Source organism: Nannospalax galili, unplaced genomic scaffold (assembly GCF_000622305.1).
Source record: "Nannospalax galili isolate Female #2095 unplaced genomic scaffold, S.galili_v1.0 scaffold683, whole genome shotgun sequence".
Taxonomy (NCBI): Eukaryota; Metazoa; Chordata; class Mammalia; order Rodentia; family Spalacidae; genus Nannospalax; species Nannospalax galili.
The window spans coordinates 1,472,366-1,498,558 of record NW_008349093.1 but is presented as its reverse complement, the minus strand read 5'-3'; the positions used below and the strand labels follow the sequence as shown (position 1 = coordinate 1,498,558).

At 45.7% G+C, this 26,193-nt stretch overlaps 1 protein-coding gene across 1 annotated transcript; it reads right to left on the bottom strand.

Moving 5' to 3' along the window:
- Window positions 1–2,043: 2,043 nt before the first annotated feature.
- Lbh (LBH regulator of WNT signaling pathway) lies at window positions 2,044–25,255 on the bottom strand. The gene is made up of 3 exons (XM_008846485.2): window positions 25,019–25,255; window positions 22,374–22,476; window positions 2,044–2,362 (listed from the first exon to the last, which is right to left on the bottom strand). The coding sequence occupies exons 1-3, from the start codon at window positions 25,042–25,044 to the stop codon at window positions 2,174–2,176; spliced, it is 318 nt and encodes a 105-aa protein (XP_008844707.1). The 5' UTR covers window positions 25,045–25,255; the 3' UTR covers window positions 2,044–2,173.
- Between the last annotated feature and the right edge of the window lie 938 nt (window positions 25,256–26,193).

Genomic DNA, 26,193 nt, shown 5'->3' with positions numbered 1-26,193 from the left:
AAATACACACAAAGTACTTAAAAAAAAAAGAAAAAAAAAAAAAAAGAGGAGGCCAGACAGGAGTTCAGCCACTTGTCCAAGAGCAGCTGGGTCCCCCCAAAAGGCCCAACCGCTGAGGGGCCTGTCAGCCCCTGGCCTGCTCAGACTGCACACAGTTGTACAATGTGGTCTAGTGACCGGCAAAAGGAAGAAACCACCCCGTAAACATACATATACACAAAGTCATTTTGATACTGGGTTTACAAGCACATCCCCATCACACAGCAAGATTGGGACAGATGATTAGGTTACGGGTGAGAAGACACCAAAACACAGGAATTTAAAAAGCCAGACCCCTGTTCATAAAGGGAGGCAAAGGATGAAAAATGCTGGGAGGGAAGGAGAGAGGGATGAACAGAGCTCTGTAGCCAAAACAGAACAGAGGGGGAGAAAGGAGAGAGAAGCCCCCCTCATGGGGTTGACTGAGTCCCCTCCCCCTACGAGGAGCCAGAAGAAGTTATTGCCATCGGTGTGTATCACAGGCAGGCGACAGAGGGAGGAGGCAGGGGGCGGGGTGACCATAGGCATCCCAGAATCACACCTTGCCAAATGCCATGGCAACAGCACACCCCCATCCTCCTGCCCTAACGTGCCCCAGAGCCACACTGACCTTGAGGTATTAAATACAGCTAGACACACTAGTCCAAAGCCTGGGGTCCATCTGGACTGACAGAGACTTGAGGGGGGCACTGAGAGTGCCTCAGTTGGCTAGTCGAAACCAAAGGAAGGCTTTAAGTCCACATCTTAACCACACAGTCCTACTTTGAAATATCTGTCCTCCAACCCGTTGTTCCAGAAGGTGTGGAGCTATAATCAGAGACTGTAAGTCCAGAGGCTAACTTCCTCATGTAACTACCACCCTTGCTGGAAACAGATGAGAGGAGGGAAAGGAATGAGGGCTGCAGTTCCACAAGGACATCCCTATGTTCCCCACATCTTCCACCCACCTATGGGAAGAAGCAGGGATCTCTTGATGCCTACTGTCTCAAACTGGATCCCACAGCTGCTCTATGGGAGGCTTGGCACCCCCAGAGAAGCCTCAGCACATCATCCAGTGCCCCCCAGATTCCCACATGAAAGCCCACAATCCCAACCAGAAACATACAGTCTACTTTTGACTCCCATGGAAACCAAGCTCAGAACCCCATTGGAGCCGTGCTGCTGCCTGCCATGGCCAGAAAGGAAAGTGCAGGTCTGGGGGAAGCTGACCTTTCCACTTTTCTCCTCCATGGGGACTCAGAGCAACTCTTGGGGGACCCACAGTGGAAGGTGGCACCTCCATGTTCAGGCTATAATCTTGGGGTGTTCAACAAGGGCAGGGAGTGCTCTGGGAGGCACAAAAAAAAAAAAAAAAAGAAGATAAACCAAGGGAGAAAAGCTCAAAATCACTGTCCCTTAAAACCCTCCAGGTCCTTGGGGCTCTGAGAGCCTTTGACAGCTGGGACAGTCCTCCAACTTGTTGGGAGGACAGGTAGACCCTTCCTTTCCTGTGTATCCCTTCAGCTGGCTTTGCACACAGCCTCTTGCTCCTGTCCCTGCTTCTCTGTGGGAAACCAACACACCTGAAATGAAAGCAAAGCCTGGCGGTGAACAACACAGAGCTGGAGATGAACTTGGTTTTCAGACGCCTCAGGAGCCAAAGCAAATGCTGGTTAGCACTTCCTGGCGGTAGTTCTCAAAAATAGCGCGCATATTTATTTTTTTCTTTTGCCTGGTGTTTGGTTTCTTACCCAAAATGTTCCTTGCTCATTTGCCCCTCCCCACCAGCCCCCCAGGCCCTCCCCCCTCCATACACATCTCCTCTGGCACTGGAGTTCAGATAGGGATAACAGGCATGAGGCAGCACCCCTTCCCCCCAACCCTTCCCCACACCCCACCTCCTGTTCTCAACAGCTTCCTTTCTCAGAAGCCCTTGCAAGTTGTCAGAGGGCTCCACTGCTCAACAAATTAAAAAAACAAAACAAAAAGACAAGAAAAGAAAAGAAAAGAAAACCGACTCGGTGATTTTCAGGTGCAAAACGGAAGCCTCTTTTGACATTTTCAGAATGATGTGGCTCACTCTCTTCTTCCATCACCATGGGAAAAACAGTTCAGGTATGCTGGCTGACACGACCTCAGTGAGCCCAAGGGAACTTTACTGTTCCTTCTTCTCTTTTGTCGTCTCTTCACAGTTGTCTTGCTCATCCTCCTGAACCAAGAACTCCTCAGGGGGCCACCGCAGCTCCCCGCTCTCCACCTCCCCTTCTGTGGGTTCCACCACTATGGAGGGCAGGCGGTCCTTCAGTTTGCAGCAACGGTCAAAGTCTGATGGATCAGGGAAGATCTGAAATTAAAGCACAGCAGAAATCTGGTCACACATATATTTGACAAGAGAAACTTGCTTCTTTCCTTTCACACACACACTCCCACAGAGCACTGGCTGTCTGCCAGGATGGTGTTCTGCCTTCCTGATATTGTGGGACAGGAGAATGAGTGCTAGAGTAAACTGCCCCTCAGTCAGAATGTACTTCTAATCCTGAAGCCAAAAGTTGGGGTGGGGGGCGGCGTTGACAGTGTCACTGAACTTTAAGGGAGGGTATAACTGCTTGTATTCCAGATAAAATAATAGAAAATCACATCTTCACAATAAGCCATGCCGTGTTGTGCAATAAATATTTTATGCTTGCAATCCAACACATACAACAGGCACCAAAACATTAAGTTCCTGCCAGAATAATTATTGGTGCTTAGTAGAAATTCTTTACGAATTCTTTGTAATTTTAAATCAACACCGTCAAAATACACATTGCTCATGTTCTGTTGAAGATTTTAGGCTTGGAAAATGAGTTACCTAAACCCTTCTAGTGGAAATAAGACTTAAATTCAGGTCCACTTTGTTCTCATATTCCTGCCCCAGTACCACCTGCCCCCAAATAGATGGATCTCATTGCACCTGCCAAGTCAAAACCAAATCCAGAGCGAAGGCAGGGCCTCTAAAGACACACTAGCTGGGAAAAAAATCCAGAGCGCCTTCCTTTCTCACCTGTGAGCAACTCCTGGCTTCCTGCCGACTGTACACCTGGAAGGGCTACTTCTCCTTCAGACTCCCCTGCAGGAGGCTCTATCTCTTAACGTCTACTGTGGGTCCTGCCCAGAGCTGGAGGAAACCCCAAGCAAGGCTATAAAATCAAGAGGCCAAGTCTGACTTCTCTTCATACATACTGCCCTGTGACTACTGCTGACCCAATTCTTTGCCCAGCAGTTAAGCACTTAATCCACTGGGCTGTTGGTCCTTTGCCACTCGCAGTCCTCAGTGACACACCCAAGAACTGCAGAGAGGAGCTTTGGTCTGGATAGCTGGGGCTCACCAGATCACTGACACTTGGAACCTTCAAAGCCATCTCCTCTCACCTCTGTTTGACAGGCAGGAAACCCAGATCTCAAGGGATCAGGAGGCTTGCTGAAGGTCACACAGTCTGTTCATGGAAAACTCAAGTAGATAGAAACACGCTTTGGAAGAAATCCTGGGAGGCTGCCTGCTCCTGTTTTGCTGGGGTCAGGTTCATAGCAACACACAGGTGTCCTGTGATCACAGGGTTCAGAAGAAATACTCAGGCCCTCCCAACTTCCGTGGTACTCCAAGGGTATCTCCTCAACTCCAAGCACTGCTTCCCAGCTGTCACACTCTTAACTATGCCATAGGCCATGTGGAACTTTCTGGGAACCACAGGCCTCACAAAGTGTCTCAATCCCTTTGGACCAGTGATTATTAATCATTTAGCCAATAAAGGCCTATTGCTGGGGATTAAGCCTTAAGCCAGTTGCAAGAGCACGCATCATTAAAGACTTAAAGGGGCTCATAAAAATTATCGCAATAACAGCCAGAAGGAACACAAACTAGGAAGAGGCTGGACCCAGGCAGGTCATGAAGGCGTAGGAAAGCTGACCACCATCTCCTGCTGCACAACACACCCTGACATCTGCCCTTGGGCTGCATGGTACATGCACAGCTGAGCTTTGGGGTCTTTGTCCGCTTTTCCTGTGGAGCTGAGCCCTTCCTGAGGGTAAGGACATGACGTGCCTTCAAAGCATGTGCTCTGGGTATGATATGTGGACAGCGCACTTCAGTTTATAAAGCTCCACCGGGTACTACTGTACTGAGACATTACCACCACCTTAGGAACAGCATACTGTGGGACTCTGAGAGTTTCAAGGCAGAGTCAGAATTCAAATCTCAGTTTGAACTGGGATGTAGCTAGGCCAACATTCCTACTCCATGGATAGAAAACTGACCAGGGTGAGAAAGACTCTGGATCTCCACTGTCCTGTTGGTTGATGTATACTCCAACCCAGATACCAGGATGACAGTCCAGCCCAGACTCTTATCCTTCAGGACCTGGGGGAGGGGGCAGTGGGGGCATAAAGAGGAGCTAGCCACCTGTCCTTGCCCAGTGAGTGGAACTGCCTCTACCCTCCACAGGACAGCTGTGGCAGATCTCAGATGATCACTCAGACTAAAGAGGAACAAAGTGACAAGAGGCTGGCCAGGCTGACAGTAGTGAGTGCCAAGCATCTGGTTCCACTACAAGCTGGGAACAGGTCCTTCTTAAAATAAGGAGAAACATTAAAATGGTGTTGATGAGGATGGCTGCTCCTGCTGAGCAGAATCTCAATATTCACAATGACTATAAAATAGGTAGTAGTGGATCCCTATTTTATAAAGGAGGAAGCTGAAGTCCATATCCCCAGAAATTAGTTGCACCAGGACCCAAATGTCTATAGGACTTCAATGAAGCATTCAAGGACACTGGGTTAAGCCACAGAATCTAGAGCCTTACTATGTCCTTGACATCAGTTGGGTGACCACTGTTAAGTCCTTTCAAGTTCCTACCTCGGTGTCTCCTGTAAAGAAATGAAGTAGCCTTTTAATCTCAATAAAAGTTCTTGGCAAATACAGAGGTGATAGAATGCTTTGAGGACATAAGCAAAATTCAAATCCCAATGTCTTCTTTACAGCAATTTCCACAGGACTAGAGTTAGTATCCAATGTCTAAGCAAGAGGCAGTAATACTAACACAGCAATCAAAATAATAATGAACATTGTCTTTCATACCAAGAGCTCCACAATCAAGTCTTTTAAATCCTTGGGGGTGAGCCGAACACTGAACGTCTGATACTGTCTAGTTGCCAAAGACCTTTGCTCTGTGAATTGCTCAGGGCAAGAGCCAGTAAAAAGAAATTTTTTACAAAGCTTGTTAATTGTATTTGTTAAATCACTATAATAATTGTTCTAACCCTTCCATTGGAGATTTTATTTTATTATCAGATTATATAAATTTGTGCCTCTGAAAATTGTAGCTCTCTCCAAAATTAAACAAAAAGCACCCAGCACCAAAACAGCCTTTTGGTTTCTTTACAAAAAGACAGAAAGACTTGCAAAGTGTTGCTGAATCTTTTGCCAGCACAATCTTATCTTCGACAGCTGCTTAAGAGACTGACCCCAAGGAGGTCAGCATTTTTCCACTAAGTCATGGTTTTTAATCATCTAGGCAGCAAAAAAATGAGAGGTCCCAACTGCAATTTGATGTGATGGGGAAGGCAGTGGAAAAAAAAAAAAAAAAGAACTTGAGTTAGACTTGCCAAGCACATGACAGGTAGGGTTGCGGCAGCAGGCCAGCCCGGCATGCTGTTTGCCTACAGGAACTCGCAGGGAATAAAGAAATGAAATGCCCCTGTCCCAGAAAGAAAATTGCTTCTGGTTAACCTCCAAACCCAAAGTGCCCCTGCTCTTTGGACAGTAGAAAAAAAGATAGAAAGAAGGAAGGAGGGCTGGAGAGATGACTCAGAGGTTAAGAGCACTCACTGTCTACTCTTGCAGAGGACCCAGTTTGACTCCCAGCACCCACATGGCAGCCAACAACCATCTGTAACTCCAGTACCAGGGGATCTGACGCCCTCTTCTGACCTCCTTGGGCATTTCACGACACGGGTGCACCTACCTACAGGTAGGTCTAACACTCATACACATAAAATAAAAATAAAAATAACAAAATACCTTAAGAAAGAAGGAAGGAAGGGAGAGAGGGAGATATGGAGGCAAAGACAGAGAGAGGGAGTGGGAGAGGGCGAGAGAAAACAAAACAAAACAAAAATATACCACCAAAATCCTTCTACTGCAAAGGCTCCATGGGGAAGCTAAGAGATACTTTCTTCCCTCATCCCAGACAGGGCAAGTCCAGAAACATCCATATTTCCAGCTGTGGTTCCCTCAGCCCTCTACCTTTCTTCTTCTGCCAACACTGCTCTCTACAACCAGCTGTCACACCAGGCTTCCCAGGTTGATCAGACAAGACTAATGAGCACCAAGTTCTCTCCTTCACAAATAGAATAAAATCTTGTCAGTCACACATGCCAAGAACACCCTGGGTCCTGCATGTCCTGCTTGTGCAGAAACAGCCTGGATACAGCCTTGGTAAAGTGAATTTCACAGAAGACTCCTATACCGAGGATCGCTCTGCCAGATACCCTCCCATCCCAACAGATCCAGTCATTTTGGAAACTTGTGTAGAGTCCCTTGAAAGGAAAGGGAGCTTTAGGATGATCTAGGATCTAGGAGATGGTCTAAGCAACGTGGTTTAGATGCCAACATACTGGAGTTTCTGGCCGTGGAAGCCAACATGACCCAGAATGTTCTGTTGTAATGAAAATGTTCTTTGTACAGTCCAATATAGTAGCCACTAGTCATGTGTGGCTACTAAGCACTTGAAAGGTGTCCAGCATTTGCGTGTGACTTAAATAAACACAAATTTAATAAAAAGTTAAATAGTTACTGTACTAGCTACATAATTAATTATGAAGACAATGAAAACAGGGCTTTCCCGGAGAATGGAGATACTGGGTTGACTGGCCAACACTCTTGGCCTCAAAACAGAGAGCTGTGGGGCTGAGGACAAGTTTCTGGAGATCACGAATTCATCAGCAACCTTTTGCTTGGGCATGAAAGTTGCCGTTGAGCCAGCTCCCATTTCAGGCACAGAGAGGAACTGAAAGACAACACCAGGCCTCCAAAGGCCCCAAATTTGAAGACCTAGCTATCAGCTGTCTGCCTCTAAGCCAGGTGACCTAAACCTGGCTGTCTCTGGGGTGGGGATGGGAGAGAGATGCCTGACACCTCCTATGGAAAATGTGAGCAAGTCTAGTTGGCGTGTCCCTTCCCGATATGTGCATTGCTAGGCCATCATCTCTGACAGACATGATGAGCTGGCCACAAAGAGGGTGGAGGGCTTAGCAAGGAGCTGAGAGATTCTAATAGGGAAAGCACACACCAGCAGGTGGGGTAGATGAAAGGTGCTTAACTGGACACAAAGGGCTAATAACTAGCTCACAAGCTGAGACCTTGGCAGCCTGGATACCCTGCTCCTCTTTGCTGGAGAAGAGCAAGGGGCAAGAGGGTGGGGGAGGGAAGGAGGCCACAGGGACTGGAACAAATAGCAAGGCACTGTGCAAAAACCACACTGTAAGCTTCCTCTCTGGTTGCAGGTAGCAACAAAGGATCAACTTCAAGCCTGCTATGAAAAAAAGTCACCATTCCCACAGGTGGACAGGGGTCTGAAAGATCTGGCCTTTACCTTTCCCCAGTCTCCTATATCTGTGACCCTGGTTGGGTCACTTTAACTTCTCTGAGCCCTGAAGTTGTTTGTACTCTGTAGGAGTTGCTGGAGATATACAGAGTACTGATGCTGGGCCAGCCCATTCCTCTCCTGTCCACGTCTATAAATTTGGGTTAATACTAGTTCTGACTATATAGGGCTTTGGAAAGAATCAAATACAGGTATGTGTGAACATGTTCTGGAAACTCTAAATGATTAATGCTTGTCCTTATCAAATAAAGCGTCCCTGAGGAGCGTTTAGAGTGAGGGTCTGGAAATCTGATTAATTGTAGCCTGGGACAGGAGCAAGTGAGCAGAACTCTGGATCTGTGTTCACAAATCCCAGGCCACACTCTTTGGAGAAGGGGCTTGTGATATCACTGCTCCCTCCCAGAGCCCCTAGCCCCCCAGGGCAAGAACTGGGCCAGCTGAAATGAAAACCACTGCCTTGTCCAGGCCCTACCCTCTCCATGGGCAATCCTGCATCCAGAGGCTTCCTACTCTGACCTTCTTCCTGGGACCTGCACCACAAATCTGATTCCTCCTGACCTCTAGCTTCCCAAAGCCTGGATTTCTTAGTTTTCCTTGGGAACAATGGATTGGCCTTGTGTATTCATTCCTTCCTAGGAGGAGTTGGTCTGTAACAATGAGCAGGTCTCTCCCAGCATCCTGCTTCTGCTCTGGTGGAATAAAGGGGCAGCAACTAATTCAATGAACAATATGCCCTGGACTTTGACCCCTAACAATATGTGAAGGCAGGAACCACACTGAAATGCTAGCCTTCTGCTATTTTATCATCTTTACATTGTTAGTACTATTTACATCTTACTGACTTTTCAAAGTGACACTTTGAAAAGTGACACAAGGACTGTAGCTCTCCAAGCAGAGGACTGCAGAGTGGGTTCAAGGAAGGATGAATGTTTTCCAGGTCTGCACTGTTCATCTCAATCCTCTCGACTCTAGATCAGGGCTATGGAACATCCATCTCACCCTGTCCTGCCCTTCCTTGGTACCTCTAATCCTACAGGGTACTTGAGTAGAGACTTGGACTTTATAAAACTCTGAACCTCCTTCCTTGGGATCTCAGACTTCCTTAAGAGTCTAAGCCTTGAAACTTGAAAGAAAAGGAAATCCCCGGGATAAACACCATCTTTCATAAACATCTCTCAAACACACACCCATCCTACAAGTCAGGAGTCTCAAATTCCAATTAATTAGTACTAATGCCTACTGATAATGCTGGACCCAGACAACGGATAGGATTTTGGAATGTTAGAGAATTTCCCTCTATGTTCTCTGGGGCAGTGAGAAAATATTACAGTTATCTAGCATAGATAATTTCAAATGCCAGTATCTTATCCGGCAGATCATCATTACTCCTTAGAAAGAAGACAGCCAGCCTCCCACCCAGCCTTCCTGATCCTTCTCTCTATCTTCCTCCACTGGAACTACCCAAACGTCCTGTGGAGGATCAGACTGACCCAGCTACCATTTCAACCACTCCTTCCTTCTTCATTTTGGAGAAAGAAGTCTCAAGTCTTTAGCCTTGGCATCCTTGTCTGGACTTGGCTTCCTAAACTCTACTTTATGGCTTCCAAACCTACCCTCTGTGGGAGCACTCTTTCAAGTCTCTCTAGGACAGCCTTGTAGGCTTGTCCCATGGCCTTTGCTTGGTTTTCAGTCACTGCCACTTGTATAGCAACATTACCAGATCAACTCACCTTGTTCTAAAAGTGAATTATGAGGTAATTATCCATCTTTCTTTAAGTCAGAAAAAGGGTGCCCCCATACACGCCCCCCAACAAAAGCTGTCTTATAGTAAAAGACTCCTGGAGGTCTGGTGTGGTGTCAAACACCTTTACTCTCAACACTCAGTAGGCAGAGGCAGGTAGATCTCTGTGAGTTCAGGGGTAGCCTAGTCTACACACATAGTAGGTTCTAGGCTAGCCAGGCTATATAATAAGATGCTGGCTCAAAATAATAACATCATCAATAACAACAACCAAACCATTCGCAATAACATCAGAGAAAATATTTAGGAATAAAACTAACCAAAGACATTAAAAAGCTCTACAATAAAAATTGCAAAATGTTAAGGAAAGAGATAGAGAAGTCACTTTTAAAGCTTAAATCCTAAGATCTTTTCAGGGAGGGAGCACAGATGGAGTGGAAACATTTTCAGTAATGCTCAGATATCATTTGCTTTTTTCACTTTGTTGACACTTGCACTAATGATATAAAAAGTCACAGTGATGGAAGGTGCTGGCACCTTCATAAGAATGAACACAACACAGTAGCTGCATATTTGTACTTGTCATCACTGTATCATCCATCACCTCACATGATTAAACAAAGTCAAACAGCAGCAATAACAGCCTTTCATGTCCTTAATGAAAATCATAAAAAACAATGTTCATTAAACACTGACGCTCAAATAATGTTTGGTGTGTTGAAATAGAAAGTCAAAGTAAAGCATTCCTGCTACTACCAGGGTATCCCTAAGAAAAGCACTTACATAGATGAGTTGCCAGGTAAACTAGCCACTTTTCTCAGTGGACCACCATTGTTACTTGAAAGGATGACTGGCAAACAAGCTGTGGTAACTCCAACATGGAAAATTTCTCAAAAATGAGCAAAGTGAACCTGTCACTTTAAGGAAAATGATTGATAATATCTGTCACCAATGATAAAAATAAAGCTTTTAAGTGAAAATTAGAATTTTGAAAAACTTGTTTCAGCTACCATGAGCTTGACAGCTTCCTAGCACTTTTCTTGACAAACATGTTTTTTGATATTGTATAATGAAGTGTATCACCATTTGGAAGATCTGAATAACTTATTTTCCAAACCATCAGTGCAATACACTACAAAACTGAGCTTGGATAAAAGATTCAACCAAAAACAAGCCAGACTAATAAATTTTAATGTAAGAGTACAAAAACTTCATTCACAAGGTTTCATTTGGAACCACATACCATTTAAACAACTACCACTTGTTGCTGAGTATGGTAGCACGTGCCTATAATCCCAGTCCTTAGGAGTCAGTGGCAAGGATGACTTGTGAGTTCAAGGTCACATTGAACACAGCAAGCTAGAAGCCAGCCTAGGCTACTTGAGATCTTTTTCAAAAGAAAAGAGGAAGGTAGGAGAAAGAAAAGAAAGAACAATAAGAGAAAACTACCAATTGCTAAGTTTTGATGATATACAAAAATTTTTTGAAAAGCTACGAAAATATTTCTTCCCCTTTCTAACTACATAATCTGCATAAGCCAGATTTTACTCATTTACTTCAACCAACACATATTGCCACAGATTCACTCATGGGAAGCACACATGAGAATCTTACTATTTTCCATTAAACCAGACATGAAAGAGATTCTAAAATGTAAAACAATGCCTTTCTTCTCACTAAGCTTTTTCTGTTTTGGAAAATATAGCTATTTTATGACTATTATTTATATCAGCATATAATTACTTCATTGTTATTCTAAATAAACCAAGAAGTAAAAATTGAAAAAATCTGTTTTATTTTCTAAAACAATAAATATAAAAACATAGTGTACATAAACAAAAGCTCATAAGCTGTTTTTTAAAAGTATAAAAAGGATTGGAACCGAAAGTTTAGAACTGTTGGCTTAGGAAAAAAAAAGCTTAATTCAAGGCTGAAAGACAACATGTGTTTGAAAACTGGAGAAGAGTTGAGGGGAACATAAAAGGTGCCTTCCAATATTCCAAAGGCTGATAGGAGGAACACAGAGCAAATTTTTGAATCTTACATGAAGATCTAGTTCAAGGAGGGCTTTGTTCCATTATTCAATGATCAAAAATAATGGAGATTGGATTGGAGAGATGGCTCAGCTGTTAGGAGCACTGGCTGGCTGCTCTTCCAGAGGACCCAGTTTCAGTTCCCAGCACCCACATGACAGTTAACAACCATTCATAACTCCAGTTCCAGGGAATCCAACGCCCTCTTTTGACCTCTTCAGGTATTGCATGACATGGGTACACTTACATACATGCAGGCAAAACACTCACACACATAAAATAAAATTTTTTTTAAAAAAAATGGAGGTTAACTCTCATTATGGAGGAGAAAACCAAGGCCCACAGTGGTGACATGAGTTGCCTAAGGTGGCACAGATTGCAAAACCAAGATTAGAAAACTACTCATTTCTCTTAGTTGAGGGGTTCTAAGCTCTGTTCCTGCTGGTATCCAAAATATCATGCTGTTTTCAAGGAGATCCCATATCAAGGTGGCTGGTTCGATCTCAAATTTGACACCCACTCAGATACTACAGTGCCACAGTTCTGATTCGGGGGCCAGAATGTGGGGGATAGAGGGGATATATATATATATATATATCCAAGGCTGAACCTTTGTTTGTATAATCCCTAAATGAATTTTGAACAACTGTGTCTCCTTTTCCATGACTTAATATTCCTGCTGTATCATAAATATTAACACTTTAAACCAAGATATATAGGCTGATTTTTTAAATGTACTCAGCAAAAGCCCAGTAGGGCAGTGCATGCTTATATAATTGTAGCACTCAGGAAGCTGAGGCAAGGAGAACCATCAAGAGTTCAAGGTCAGCCTGAGCTACATAGTGAGTTACAGGTCACTCTGGACTACATAGTGAAACTTTGTCTCAAAAACATCATACTAACAAAAAATATACTCAGTGGATTATGAAAGCTATAGCAATTCGATATCAACCATTGCCCATTGAAACACTCATAAATAAGTTCCAAAGTCAAATCTTACAGTATTCTGATTCCTATTTGAAACTATATTTCTATTTCTACATGGAATTTATGCTTTTTTTAAGACTGTGTCTCACTATATAGGCCAGGCTACCCTGAAACTCACTGTGTACCCCAGGCTGGCCTCAAACTCATCATTTTGCCTCAGTCTTCTGTGTTCGGAGATCACAGGGATGCACCACCACACCTGACTGAATATTCCTTTAATATGCTTTTATGTTTGCAAGGTTTTAGCCATGTTTTCATAGTTTTCTTCAATGAGAAGATCTATTATATATAGAAATTGACATTTTAAAATGTCCTATGACCTTAAGGTTTTTAAATTTAAAAAATCTGTAGCTTTTAGTACTTAATTGATGAATAGATGTAGCTCAATGTAGCTATTAGTATTTAACCGATGAATAGATGAATAAATGCATCACAACTAATTATTAAACACAAAGTTTCATTTTTATTGGCTGAGTCTCTTACTGTGAAGAACAAGTAGGAAATCTGGGGCTTCCTGGAAATGATGTTTTGAATGGTCTATTTGTTTGATGTCCTTAAAGTTTCTACCCAGGAAAAGTACCTCGTAAGGATCAAGAGAGTGGCCAGTAGGTCTCCCTTCCAAGGAAGGTGGACAGAAAGGTAGGAAAAGAAAGCTGGTGAGGCATACCACTGGCACTGCAATTTGCACAAAGCCACAGAGGGAAGCTGAAGGTGAGGGCACTGATTTCCTCAACACACCACCTGCTGTCATGTCCCCTGGAAAGTTTCTGTGAACCCCTGGGGCAGCGTTTTCCTGTTTTAACACTGTGTTCAAATGTGAAGTAGTGCATACACAGAGCATTATTAAGAAGTAATTTGGCATGAAACTCTGCAGGACTGAAGTGCCAAGGAAAATAGCCAGAAAGCCTCTAGATATGATGAACACCATAGTTCAGGGGGCAAATACCCAAAGGAATACAGAAATCATAATTGATATTAACTGTGATTATGAATGAAAACAAATTCCTTTATGGCCAATAGCAATGATGGTCCCAAAAAGAGCCATGCTGTGAAATTTCACAATCATGGAGCCTGTTTGCCAGCTTCACAGTACCACCTCCACTGTTTTCTGTCATATCCATGTATGTGTTATGTTCTTTAATAACTCACTTGCTAAAAACGTATTTGTTTAAAAATCAAGTATCACTATATAAGTAGAAAACTAGCATGTGCCATAGGCAGTAATCATGAAAAGCACTCACATTTTCATAAACCACCAGGAATATGTGGACCCTACTCAAACACTGGCCTAGGCTGTTACACACACCAGGACTCTTGTAGGCCTGTCGGGTAGAATGTCCTTGGGAGACGGATACAAAGTGCTTATTGCATTTAGATATCCTTCTAAAAACCTAGTGTATCCTCAATTCAAGAAAACTAAAGTGTCTCAACTAGGAACCTTCCATGAGACAGACCTCATGGAATACCAAAATGGTTCTAAGACTAAGCATGCCTTTGGCTAAACTTTGTGGGTCTCTAAGTCAAAGCATTTCACTGGTCTTTTTGAGGTTACACGGTATTTCAATGTCATTAACAGACTAGGAGGGACAGGTAGAACGATTGCCAACCCATACACATCTGCGGTCTAGAGAACGTGTTATTGAACCTGTGATGGGTCAAGCATGCACACTACCTATTTTCAGTGCTAAAATGTTGCTTAAGCATTATTAATCATATCATCATGTGAGGAAGATGTACAAAATATCCTGAACAGAATAAAATAATCAAATGCCTTTCTGACTCTGTCCCGAAGTTCCTCCATTATCCCATCTCTGTAGATCACAGCTCTGATATGCTATTTGATAAAGCTTTCAATGCTGGGAGATTACGTTTTGATAAACTCAATTATGTTCTCTGATTCTAAGGTAACATATAACCAAGAAGCTTAATGTTGTTGAATCTCTTTGAATCAGTAGCTCTACTTCCAGGAATTCATTCCAAGAAAACAAATCAGGCCTGTACAGAAATTTACGTAAAATGACGTTCAGAGCAGTGTTCTTTGTAAGAACAAAATATGCCACAACCTAAACATTTAGCATTGAGAAGAGGTACATACAAAATGAAATACTGTTTTATGAAGAAATCCAGATGACAAGAACATAGTCAAAATATTATATTAAATGAAAAAAAGATTTGCTACAGCATAGGAAAATCTACATCGAAAAATACTGAAAGTAAACATCCCCAAAATGTCTCGGTGGTAGGCTATGAATAGGCTTTTTTTTCTTTGTTCTAATCTGTTTTGCTACATCTATGAAAGATAAATATTACTGTTGTAATAATAAATATATATATATCCATCCACATTTTTACCTTTTGACTCAGAAATCTTACTCTAACGCTAAAGAAATACTATAAATTATTCATATTTATATTAAAAAGTTAATGTAAATCATCACATTATTTATGAGAAAAAATGACAAAATTTTCAACAATTAGACAATGATGAAACAAATTACCTAATTTTATGATAAAATGTCAGGTCTTCTGGAATGTAGTGGTGCATGCCTGTAATTCTAGCACTAGGGAGGCTAAAGCAGGAGGATTGCTCAGAGTTCAAGGTCAGTTCAGGCTACCTGGTGAGGACAAGGCCAGCCCAGGCAACTCAACAAAAACCTATCTCAAACCAAAAATTAAGAGTGCTGGGTATAGCTCAATGGTAAAGCATTTGCCTAGCATGCATAAGGCCTTAAAGTCAATTCCTAGTACCAAAAAACAAAGATAGTTTTAGATTATTTTGAACAATAAGTTGTAGTGATGACAAAATGCTGGTGACAGATGTTGTTATTTAAAAATGCTAACCAGGGGCTGGAGAGATGGCTCAAGTACTTAAGAGTACTGGCTGCTCTTGCAGAGGCCCAGGTTCGATTTCTGGCACCCACATGGTGGCTAACAATGGTCAATAACTCCAGTTCCAGGGGATCTGATGGATTTTTCTGACCTCCACAGGCTTTGCATGACACAGGTGCACTTACACACATGCAGACAATGCACTCATACACATAAAATAAAAAGTAATAAAATTTAAAAGGTTTAAAAATTAAAATGCAAATCATAATGAAGTACAACTTTGGCTGCATGAAGTTAGATGGGCGTACTGGAAAAGATGGCAAAAGATGCAGGAGTGGTAGCAATTATGATTTAGACGAGTCGGAGTATGACAATTGGAAAAAAATTAAAAAGAAAAATGAAAATTTCATAGTAGGCATCGCAATTTGAAAAGCTTAAGAATAACAAAGCACAGACTTTATCAATGAAAACAGGAAATGACTGACAAGGAGGGAAGGAAAAACTTTCCTATAACTACAATACTCTGAAAAAAACCACTACTGTGTAACATTCTGCTGTCTTGACTGTGTGGTGGAGTGGGAAGGTGGGGGACTGTCAGTGTTGCACTTGCTCTATCCACAGAGATCACCTTGGATGTACTTTACATTCTCCAAAGGCAGAAGATGAATTCAAGGTATGTGGGCAACCATCTCCACAATGAACTTTGTGATGTCCTCTGCTCAGGCCTTACTACTTCTCATTCAAGATCTACAACTTTCTTTCCCACTGACTCCAGTGAAATCCCTAGCCAAGAAGCAACCAGCTAACAGTTTCAGCTAAATGCTTGGGGGCTTGTACTGTAAGGCCTCCCTAACATGAGCTGCCCCGATGCAAGGTAATGAGGTCCAGCGGGAGGGAGTTAGCTCCCATAGTCACAGTTCTAACACAACAACAGTTTGGAGAAACTTTGAGCAGATTTACATTATTTCTAAGATGGGTTTGTGCAATGAAAGGCCATCTGCAACCGAGAAATGGAGCAGCACAGCTCAGAATTTGATTGACTGACTGATACAGATCCTTGCCAAGGCAGGGAAGGGGCAGGTGCCCAGGCAAGACGCAGGCAGAGGCAGCTCTGTGCTGAGCAGGCTGGAAAGGGAGGAAGCTCCAGCACACCACGGCCCTGTGTGAATGAGGGCCTGTCTTCTTATCCTCTAAGGATTATTTCAGATTCAGGTCTGAAAGATCATCTCAGGACATTCACCAGACACCCAGGAATAGCTTTCGGCTTCGGTCACAAGATTCACCACCCAAACGAATCCTGTCCCCTCACAGTATACTACAGTCCTCCTTTTCTATCTAATGTGAGACTGGGTTAACTAGAAGAAAATGCTGAGCCTGTTAAAAACTTCACCATGGAATTGCCAAGGCACAGGGATAGTCTCAGCCCAGGAAAGGGAAAGAGGAAGGCCTCAATCCATCATTCAGCACTCATTAAGTTACTATTTGTAGGATACTGGGCCCAAGACTGTAGGAACAAAGAATGGTCTAAGACATAGCCTCTGGCTCTGTGGCACGACGAACTCATGGGCACTGGGAGAGGGAGGCGTCAGGTCCAACACAGGCCTTTTGAGAGCAGCTGGTCGTATAGGTCCAGTGTGCAGCAGGCTGGCTGAGGGTGAAGAAAGCTTGCTGTCTCCCCATGGCCAGGCACAGACCTGCTGTTGTGCCCATGAGGGTAGGGGAAAGAGAGCAAAGTCTCTCATGAGAGCAATTCTAGGCTTCTACAGGCCCCAATCCAGGCCTGCTGTAATAGAGAGTGAAACATTCGTGTCTAGGCTTCTAGCAAAGAAGGGAAGGTTCTAGACTCTCCTACGAAGTGGACTTGCAATGAAAATGTAGGTGGTGGCTTAGAAAGAGCCAGTGCTACTCCAGGAAGCCAATTCCTGGTGCTTCTAAACCTAGTGGCACTAACTTCCTGTTGCCCATCTCAGCACTATGAGAGATATGGAGAGAGAAGGTCAGGAGAAAGAAAACTTGCCACAATCCAAGTAGCACGCCGTGTCCATGGCTGCCCATCTTTGGCCATGGACTTTTGGAACTTTTTAGCTTTATGTCTCTCCAGGGACAATTGAGACTTTTTTAAGTCCAATGTTATGAAAGATGATTTCCTGGTGATCATGGGACTTGAATGTAGCCACTCAATGGGGTCTCCCAAACTCTGGGGGACATGTAGGACACCACCTGGGGTGATCAATGAGACAAGGAGAGTAGAAGAGGACAAAATTGAAGCTGATAATTACCAAGAGTGCCCTCATGATGGGGGATAGTGGGAGACAGAGGAAGGATGGTGAGCAGAAGCTTTCTTGGGGGCCTAACTCAAGGATGAAGAACAATGAAGTCATCCTTTAGGTCAATGCATCCCTCTGCATGGATCAGAGCCTAGGGAAGAATAATGATCTCAGGTGCTGGTCCAGGTGCTTCCTTACACAGGGAAACCAGGCTCAGGATGTCTTTCTAAAGATGAGCTCTCCAGAGATGTGAATGAAGTTTTTGTGTCACTGCCTGACTTCAGCGATAACTCATAACCCATTCTTCAAGGAGCTATTGCCCTTGATAAGGACTGAGGCAGAGAAAGTAGTTGGCTATGGCTAAACCCCCAGGCCCTGCCCCCGAGGAGGTTGATTCTTAGCCTCCTTGACTCTTTCAGTCCTCTCTCTGGGGCAGAGCTGATTGAGGCTCTGGGCCTGTGAGAAGCAAACACTAAGTAGAGGCAAGAAAGGTCAGTCACCACTATCTCTCGTTCTACTCTGAGGGAAGATGTGAGAAGCTCTGAGCTCTTTAGATCAAAAGGAGGTCATGGGGCATAGGAGCACTGGGTTACATAAAGAAATAGCTTCTTCTGGCACTCAGAATGACCTCCTGAAAAGAAGAGCCATATCCTTGCCTGACTGAGAGATGCTGTCAAATGGCAGGCATACACGAATCAAGAGTATTTAGCAACTGGGATACCGAGAGCAACCGATCAAAGATGTGCAGTGGTCAGAGAGGCATTTTATGAGCCTAGGCAGGGTCTGGGGTTATAGCTCAGTTGGTAGAGCCCTTGCCTGGTATGCATGAGGCCCTACGTTCAAACTCCAGCACCACCAAAACCAGACATAGTATCACGAGCCTATAAACGCAGCTCTTAGGAAGTAGAGGGCATGATGATCAGAAGCTCATAGTCATCCTCGGCTAGTCTAAGGGTTCTAGGCCACTCTGGCATCGAGACCCTGTCTACAATTAAGTTGAATGAATGAATGAATGAATGAATAAATACATACATACATACATACATAAAGGCTAAGGAAAGATAAAGTTATCAGACTTTGTCCTGAGGCTGAGGAAGGAACAGGTCTAAATGCAAAGGTACAATGTAGCCAGCAGACCTAAACACGGTGATAAAAATGTGATAGCCTCTGTACATTGTGTCTGGAGAAGTTAGGGGACAAGAGCAGAATGCCAGTGCCCCTTTAGAGTTCACCAGTGTCAGAGCTCACAGGCAAACCACTAGGGCTCTTCCTCATACAGAGCACTGGTCAATTCAGGAGACCCTCGGAGAGAGACACATTCCCAAATAACACATACTTAGAATCATGGGACCACGGAAAGAGCAGGCTTCACAGGCATCCAGCAACTGACCTGTACTAGACAGCAAAAAACTGTCCCATAGGCTGGTAACTGACTGGGAAACCCACAGACACTGCACAGGGAGGGAGCTGCAGTTTTCCAGAACATAAATATTCTCATGGAGACCCTCCCACACAGTTCTGAGAGCTGGCTGCTGCATACAGGCTAAGCAAAATGTACTAGACTTTCCAGTAACCTTTACCTACCCACCCCATGGGATGTAATAATTCCTGCCAAATAATATGAAAACATGTGTTTCACTTATTTCAATGACTTCCCAAATGGATATGTAGACAAAAAAGGGTACTGGCTCCAGATTTTTATACATACTCACAAAATGGAATAAACTCAGGGCTCAGGATGTGGTTTACTTGGTAGAGTGCTTGCCTGGCATGCATGAGGCCCTGGGTTCCATTCCAGTACTGCATAAGCTGAACATGGTGGTGTGGATCTATAACCCCAGCATTTGAGAGCTAGATCAGGAATTCAAAGCCATTTTTGGCTAGCCTGGGATACATGAGACCCTGTCTCAAACAAAACAAAATAAAAATGGTATCAATTTCTAAAAGATCATAGAAGGGCTAACATGAATCCTTCAGGGGACTAAGAAAAAAAAAGATATGTATCTGGACCCTGAATAGGCATGGGCCTGGCAGGACCTTCAGAGGCCAGAGCAGAGATGAAGGTGGCCAGCTTTCAAATCAGGACACCATTCCCCTTAGCATCTACCTGTTCTGTGAGCATGTAAGTAAGTATCTGAATGGAAAAAAGGTGATGACTAAAGAATATAAAGCTGATACCAAGGCATGCCCCTGCCCTTGATGCTCTGGCAATGGGAAGGTAATGCAGAGCCCATGTTCTGAAAAGCCAGGCATTGAAAGAATGGTCACATCCAGTACAAAGAAACCAGGGAAGCTTAATTCTGGTTGGGTCTGGAAGGCTGGAGACTGAATGGAGAAGTCCTAATGGCCACTTATGTGATGACCTTGTTTCAAGGTCAAATTCTAAGCCTGAGATTCTGGTTTATCTGCTCAGTCAGGATTGATGTCTCTTGCCCCTACTCAGTTCCTTGGAAAAGCAGGTCTCAGAAAAGCCACATACTATTATTATCTTCAGGAGTAAAGCCAAGAACAGAGCACTGAGTTCCCACCCGCAGCTCCAAGCAGAGCCCAGGCAAGCAGGGCCACAGGCTTTGGCCCGGAGCCAGGCTCAGTCAATCCCCCAGGGCATTGGTGGGAATGCTTTTAATTGAATGGCACCTGATTTGAGGGGACCCAGAGAGTACCCATCACCTGCCAGTTGCTAGACCAGCTCACCAGAGAGCCTCATACTGGGCATAAACAGGAGCAGCCAAGGAGTACATGAAATTTTAATAAAATTACATGAGAGATGGTGTTGCCCCTTCTGGACTTTTCTTTCAAAGTCCAGCCTACCTGACTTCCTCATTCCATGCTGTGTCAGACTGTCAAATTTCATCATCGGCGCCCACACCTGGATTGACCAGTCTACCTATGTCCCAGAAGTCCACGTACAAGCTGGTTCCCCACATAAGCCCTAGGCCCTGGACAAAGCACCCAGCCCATCAGGTTATGCATAGAAAGTGCCCAGTAAATGCTGCTTGGCTAACTATTACAACTTTTCCCCTTTCTCTTCACCAGGCAACCAAAAGCCCTTTCTGAAATCATCTGTGACAAGAGAGCTTTGCAGTTGCAGGTAAGCTATCTGGGCGCTAGGCAGTGATCTCCACCCAATGGGCAGGGGTAGATTTCCTCAAAGCTGTAAGAACTATACCCCTGGTGCAGAGATTTAGGAAAGGAAGCCTTGAAGGTATTTTTCTTCAGGCAGTGTCCAAATATCACAGGACAGAAATGGTTTTATTTTACTCCAGCCACTGCAGCCTCAATTCAGTCCTCCTCATCCAGAATGGCAGCCCCGTCCATGGCCACCTGTGCTAAGGCTCATAATTATAAGGATACCCTCAAAGATTTTCACGGCTGAGAAGACTTCTTGGGCTCTTTGGTTTGGGACATGTTTAAAAGGAAAACAGAGAAAGCACATACAAAATATACTGATGACTACATTTGGAAAGGTTCTGTGATGGAAACCTACAACCAGGAACTGAAAGACACCCTCACCTGTAACCACCAAGACCTTCAGTTTGACTCAGAGGCTTGGAAACTGGTATCCAAAACTACCAAGGCAGGTGGGACAAAAAACTCAGCACCTCCCACCTGGCCATGGGGCCCCTCAACTGCCTTCTCAGTCCCTTTCTGGGGGAGGAGGGTTGAAGCAACTCTGAAAAAGCATCCTTCCTTAGGCCCCTCACCCCTGCAGGCCAACGGGATTCTTATTTCATCAGGAAGTGAAGCCTGATGTATTAACACAAACAAAGGGGCCTCCTTGAATCTCCCAAGCATGTCTGAAGTCATGCTCCCAACCTCAGCCTTTATCCTGGCTCTCTTTGATTGCCCTCCTCCCATTGCAAAGCACCAACCCCAGCTTTTCCATTTATTTCATTCTTTACAAAACAAGTGTCTTTGGAATAGCTTTAAGGAATTAGCAGCTGGAGTATGTCTAGACTCTAGCCAGATCCAGCCCAAGGTGATACACATATGTCAGAAGATTAAAACCTTGTGGAGAGAGGTCCAAGTGCCCAACCACAGCTGAGCTAGCTTCTCGGTATAAAGTGGGGTAGGCATTCCCCTGGCATCTGTGGCTGAGTAAAGTAATGTGTGAAAAGTGCTTGGCACTTCATGCCCCATTCATCTTGCCTGGGCCAGTCTCTCATTCTATACAACAGCCCTTGCCTCAAAGTCTTCCCTGACAGGCACTTCCCTCCTCCAAATTCAGCAACCTCGGGACTCTCTTTGATGATCCAAAAACTGAAGTATGCTATTGCTGGCTGAGTATGATAAGGCCATCCCCTCATGTCAAGGCTTTACCACACAGAAAGAGCATTGGCTAAGTGTGTGAAGGGTCGCTCCACTCCATTGATAGGGTCCTTATATATTTTATCTCCACTAGACAGTATGACCTCTAAGCTGCATTCCAGCAACAGCATCCCTGAGATAGCATCCTCTTCAGCTCTAAGTAGTTTGAACCTGAACTCTGAATCAGCCAGTCAACCATTCTCCCTCCAGACCACCCTTCCCTAGGAGCTTTCTCCTAGCTGTGTTTCTACTGCCCAAAAACCTAACTGGGAAGAAAATTCTGCTGTTATTGGGAGAGTTCCCAGAGTCAGGATGGCTAATAAATGATGCTGGCTAATGTCTGCTGAACCCTTAGGGATCTCAAGCACTATATCCTCTTATTATATTAAATTGTCATTACAATCCTATTGGATGAGAACCATTGTTGCCCCATTTTACAGATTAAGAAACTGAGGCTTACTGGCAGTCAAAGGCTTTCCCAAGGTGACACAGCTCTTACAGGTGATACTGCAACCCCAAACAAAGTTTGCCTCCAGTCCCAGCAACTCACTTGATAGGAAAGGCCATCCTTCCGGGGGCTGAGGCCAATCTCTTCCATGGATGGAGTATTCATCATCACCTCAGTCATTTCGGCTGATCTCAGATAATCAGAGCTGTGGAGAAACCCAGACCAAAAGTCAACATATGTAACGTACTTACACATTCCTCCTCTTGGTGGCTTTGTGGCCCTGGGACCCGGGGAGTGACTGAAAACAGGATGAGAGATACTCAAACAACTCACAGCAAAACAAGCTTACCACCGCCTTCCCAGAAGCAACAATCAAACCTACAGCACCAGGACTCATATTCCCATGGACCAATAAAGCCCACTGTCTGCAAGTTCTCCTTCCATCCTACCCTATGCACTACAGCACCCACTCCACCCCCATACACAGGGAAGTCCTGGATTTTCTTTTAAATGAAACACACACACACACACCAGGAGGTACTTGAGTCTGTGTATCTATATGAAACCAATTCAGTCATATCTGCCTTCACCCTTCCACCTAAGAATAAAAGTAATCTGTCCATGAATTTCCAGTGAACTGCACAGTAGTATTACATAATAACAATAACAGGCCAGCCTTAGGGAGACAAAGTCCAATCATGCTGCCTTCTTAACTGTCTCTGTCTGTCTGGTCCTTTAGGCAAAATGTCCCACTTAAAACCCCAAGGGGTCAGCTTTTGTGCAAGCCTTACATCTGCCATCCAACCCCTTTCGGTAGCCCTGGCAGCAGCTGCTACAAGCTCACAGCATGAAAAACATCCCCTGGATTAAAAGCATTAAGGACACCCAGACTCTGATTGCAAAGAAATTTCCAGAGGGGCGAAGCTGGCCCACCAATGGCTGTCATGTGAAAGTGCTTTGTACTCTCTAAGCAGGGTACAAATGTTCCATTATCCTTTCAAAAGCCATGGGCATACACAGAGTCCCGAATGCACAGTGCAAACACACATACTAAATCCTGGTACTCAGGACACACCACCTAGTATTTTCATCATGTCTATACACACTGTTTAAAAAAGAAAGACAGGCTTTAGAAAGACTGTATCTAAGAAAATAGACTTCTTTTCTTATTTTTGGATACCAAATAGACTAGAAATGGAATTTGGTGTTCTGATAGCCTTCACCACTTAAGAGCTGTGTGATTTTGAAGAAGTCATATAAGCTCTCTAAGCCACAGGTGCCCTGTTTGTTACTAAGATGCTAATAACACATACATATCTCATGGTTATGTCTGGAGGAAAAATGTTGCAGACTACCAAGGAAGTGCTGATTAATAAAATAATCCTAAACCTTAATGGGTGGAGGCGCTAAGATCCCCCGAGAGATCCTAACATCCACGGTGCTAAATTTTGAACACTCGGAGACACAAAGCCTTCACCAACCTTCAAAGCCTCACCCATAAGGCACCTGATGTGCCTGTACAGAAGGGGTACACAAGCCTCGGGTGTGTGGGGGGTGTTACTTTGTTTTGACAGCCAGTGGCCTCTCTAATCAAAGCTAAGACAGGGAGGGGAGACTAACACAGGATGGGTTTAGGAGTAAATTTAGATTCTGAAGCCAAGACTTTAAAGGCAATTTCGTCTGGAGAAACTGCCACTAACTCCCTAAGAAGGGGGTCAGAGGAGCATCCACATGAAGGTCTCAAGGCTTTTCGCGTTCCATTCTCTCTTAGAACTGTGGCGCGGGCCCAAAAAGTTGAAGCAAGAAGCATGAACTTTCGGAGATCCTGGGATAGGGAGGACACCACCCCAGGATAGAGCCCATTTTCCCTGGGCTCTGAGCCTGCCCTCGACCTGGGGCCGGGTTCTCCAGGGCCGGCACCTGCAAGCGCGCTCCAGGACTGCAGCTCTGGTCCCTGGCAGCGCCCCTCCTCTGCCCCACAGCAGGAAGGAAGAAGCAGCTGGCGCGCAAGTCCCAGCAGCTAGGGGCCTCTCCCCGCATCCTTTCAGCTCAGATCCCCCCGCCGATTCCCCGCAGGGGGCAAACCTCTGCCGCCCCTCACTCGGCTGCCCCAGCCTCCTTCCAGCCTGGCACTGGGAGGGCGGCTCCTCCCCAGCCCGGGCCCCTACAAAGGCGTCGGGTTTTAGGGGCTACGGAGAGGGCAGGGATTGAGAGAGTGCAGCGTGTGCCCCGCAGCTCATGGCTTTCGTGTACACAGCGCGTCTCCCCCACCCCCCGGGGCTCTGCAAACGCCTTGGCTGCACCAGCTTAGCCCCGCTGCAGCCGGCCTCGACGCCTAGACCAGCATGCAAACAAAAAGGAAAAGGGGAGGGGTCCGGGGAGCCGGAGCCCCCTGCGCCAGGCAGCACGCACGCCTCCTGCAGCCTCCGCAGAGGGGATTTCTTTACCCGGGTTCAGGCGGGATCCCTGCTTCTCCCCACCCACCACCACCATATCCACACCCTCCAGCCGCCACTTCAGTGAGGGTTCCGAGTTCACTTCCTTTGTCTGGATGCTCTCAGCACCACCTCCCCCCACCCCTAGCTTTGCAACCTTGACGTTGACTCCTGCAGGGGTTCGGGCAGCGGGCTGCCGCTGGGCGTCCGCTCCTCTCGGTGCCCTCGCACCCGGAGCCGGCGCTAGGCGGCCGCCGGGCCCCGCAGCTACCGCTGCTAAGCGTGCGCCGGCCGCAGGCGCAGTATACTCACCAGTGAATGGGGAAATATACAGACATGAAGTCCTAGGGGAGGCTGACCCACGCCCTTGTGTTTTAAAAAAAGGGTCGCTGCGTCCCGAGTAAGGATGACACGGGCACAGGGGAGAGCTGCGGGCAGCCGAGCGCTGGCCCTGGGCGCTCGCCGGTCCGCCTTCCCGAGACCGGCGTCGGCAGTGCAGACCCAGCTCCCAGCTCTCCACCGAGCTCCGGGTCCCACAAAGAGCCCGGGAAGCCGAATTTATAGGGGCGGGGGCGGGGCTTGCTCCGGAGCGGCCCCGCCCCCCTCGCCCACTCCTAGAATAACGTCACCAAAATCATGAATGGCTTCGGCTCTAGGCGCTCTGGCGGGCGGCGGCTCGGGGACGTGCTCGGCTCCGCTCCCTGCCAGCCCTGGTTCGCTGCAGCTACGAGCCCGGCCTCCACCCCACCGCTCACACGCGCACTCCCGCGGGCATCCGGCTGGAGTTCAATATCAACGCCGCTTCCCCGCTGGCGTCCGCAGCCCCCTCCCCACGCACACCCGGGGACTCCAAAGGTGACCCGGCTGGGCTGGTGGGCGTGAGGAAGGCGTTAGGGCCAACGCGGGACGTGACAGCTCGGTGGACGCCGGAGGAGGGCGCCATTCCTCCATCAGGCCTTTTGGCGCCGAGTCCTCCGTGACTCCTACTCGCAGTCCCCAACCCATACTTTAGGACCCTCTTCGGTGGTCACCCATGCAAACCAGGCTTCTCTCTCTGGGATCATCACCCATGACACCGGGATTGGGACGCTGGAGGCGAATCCCTTCCATGCAGTACCAGCTGTCGGAATAAAGAATATGGTGGAAAAAAAAAAAAAAAAAAAAAAAAAAAGAAAAGATGGGAAGGAAGGCTCGAGAGATGCGGAACTGGAGGGACCCACTGCCCGCGGGGCCACGTTGGCTTTCGAGGAGAAATCTGCAACCCAGGGATCCGTGGAGGGCTCCGTTTGTGGGAGAAAGCATGTGGTGTCTTACGAGGATTTTTCCATTGCTCACGCTCACGTACACACACACACACACACACACACACACACACACACACACACGGTTTGCCTTGAGACTGCGGAGTGAGGGTGGGCAGAGTGCAAGTACACCCTACTAGCTTTAGCTCCCAGATCCGCTCCTAGGATTCACTTTGAAGCAAACAC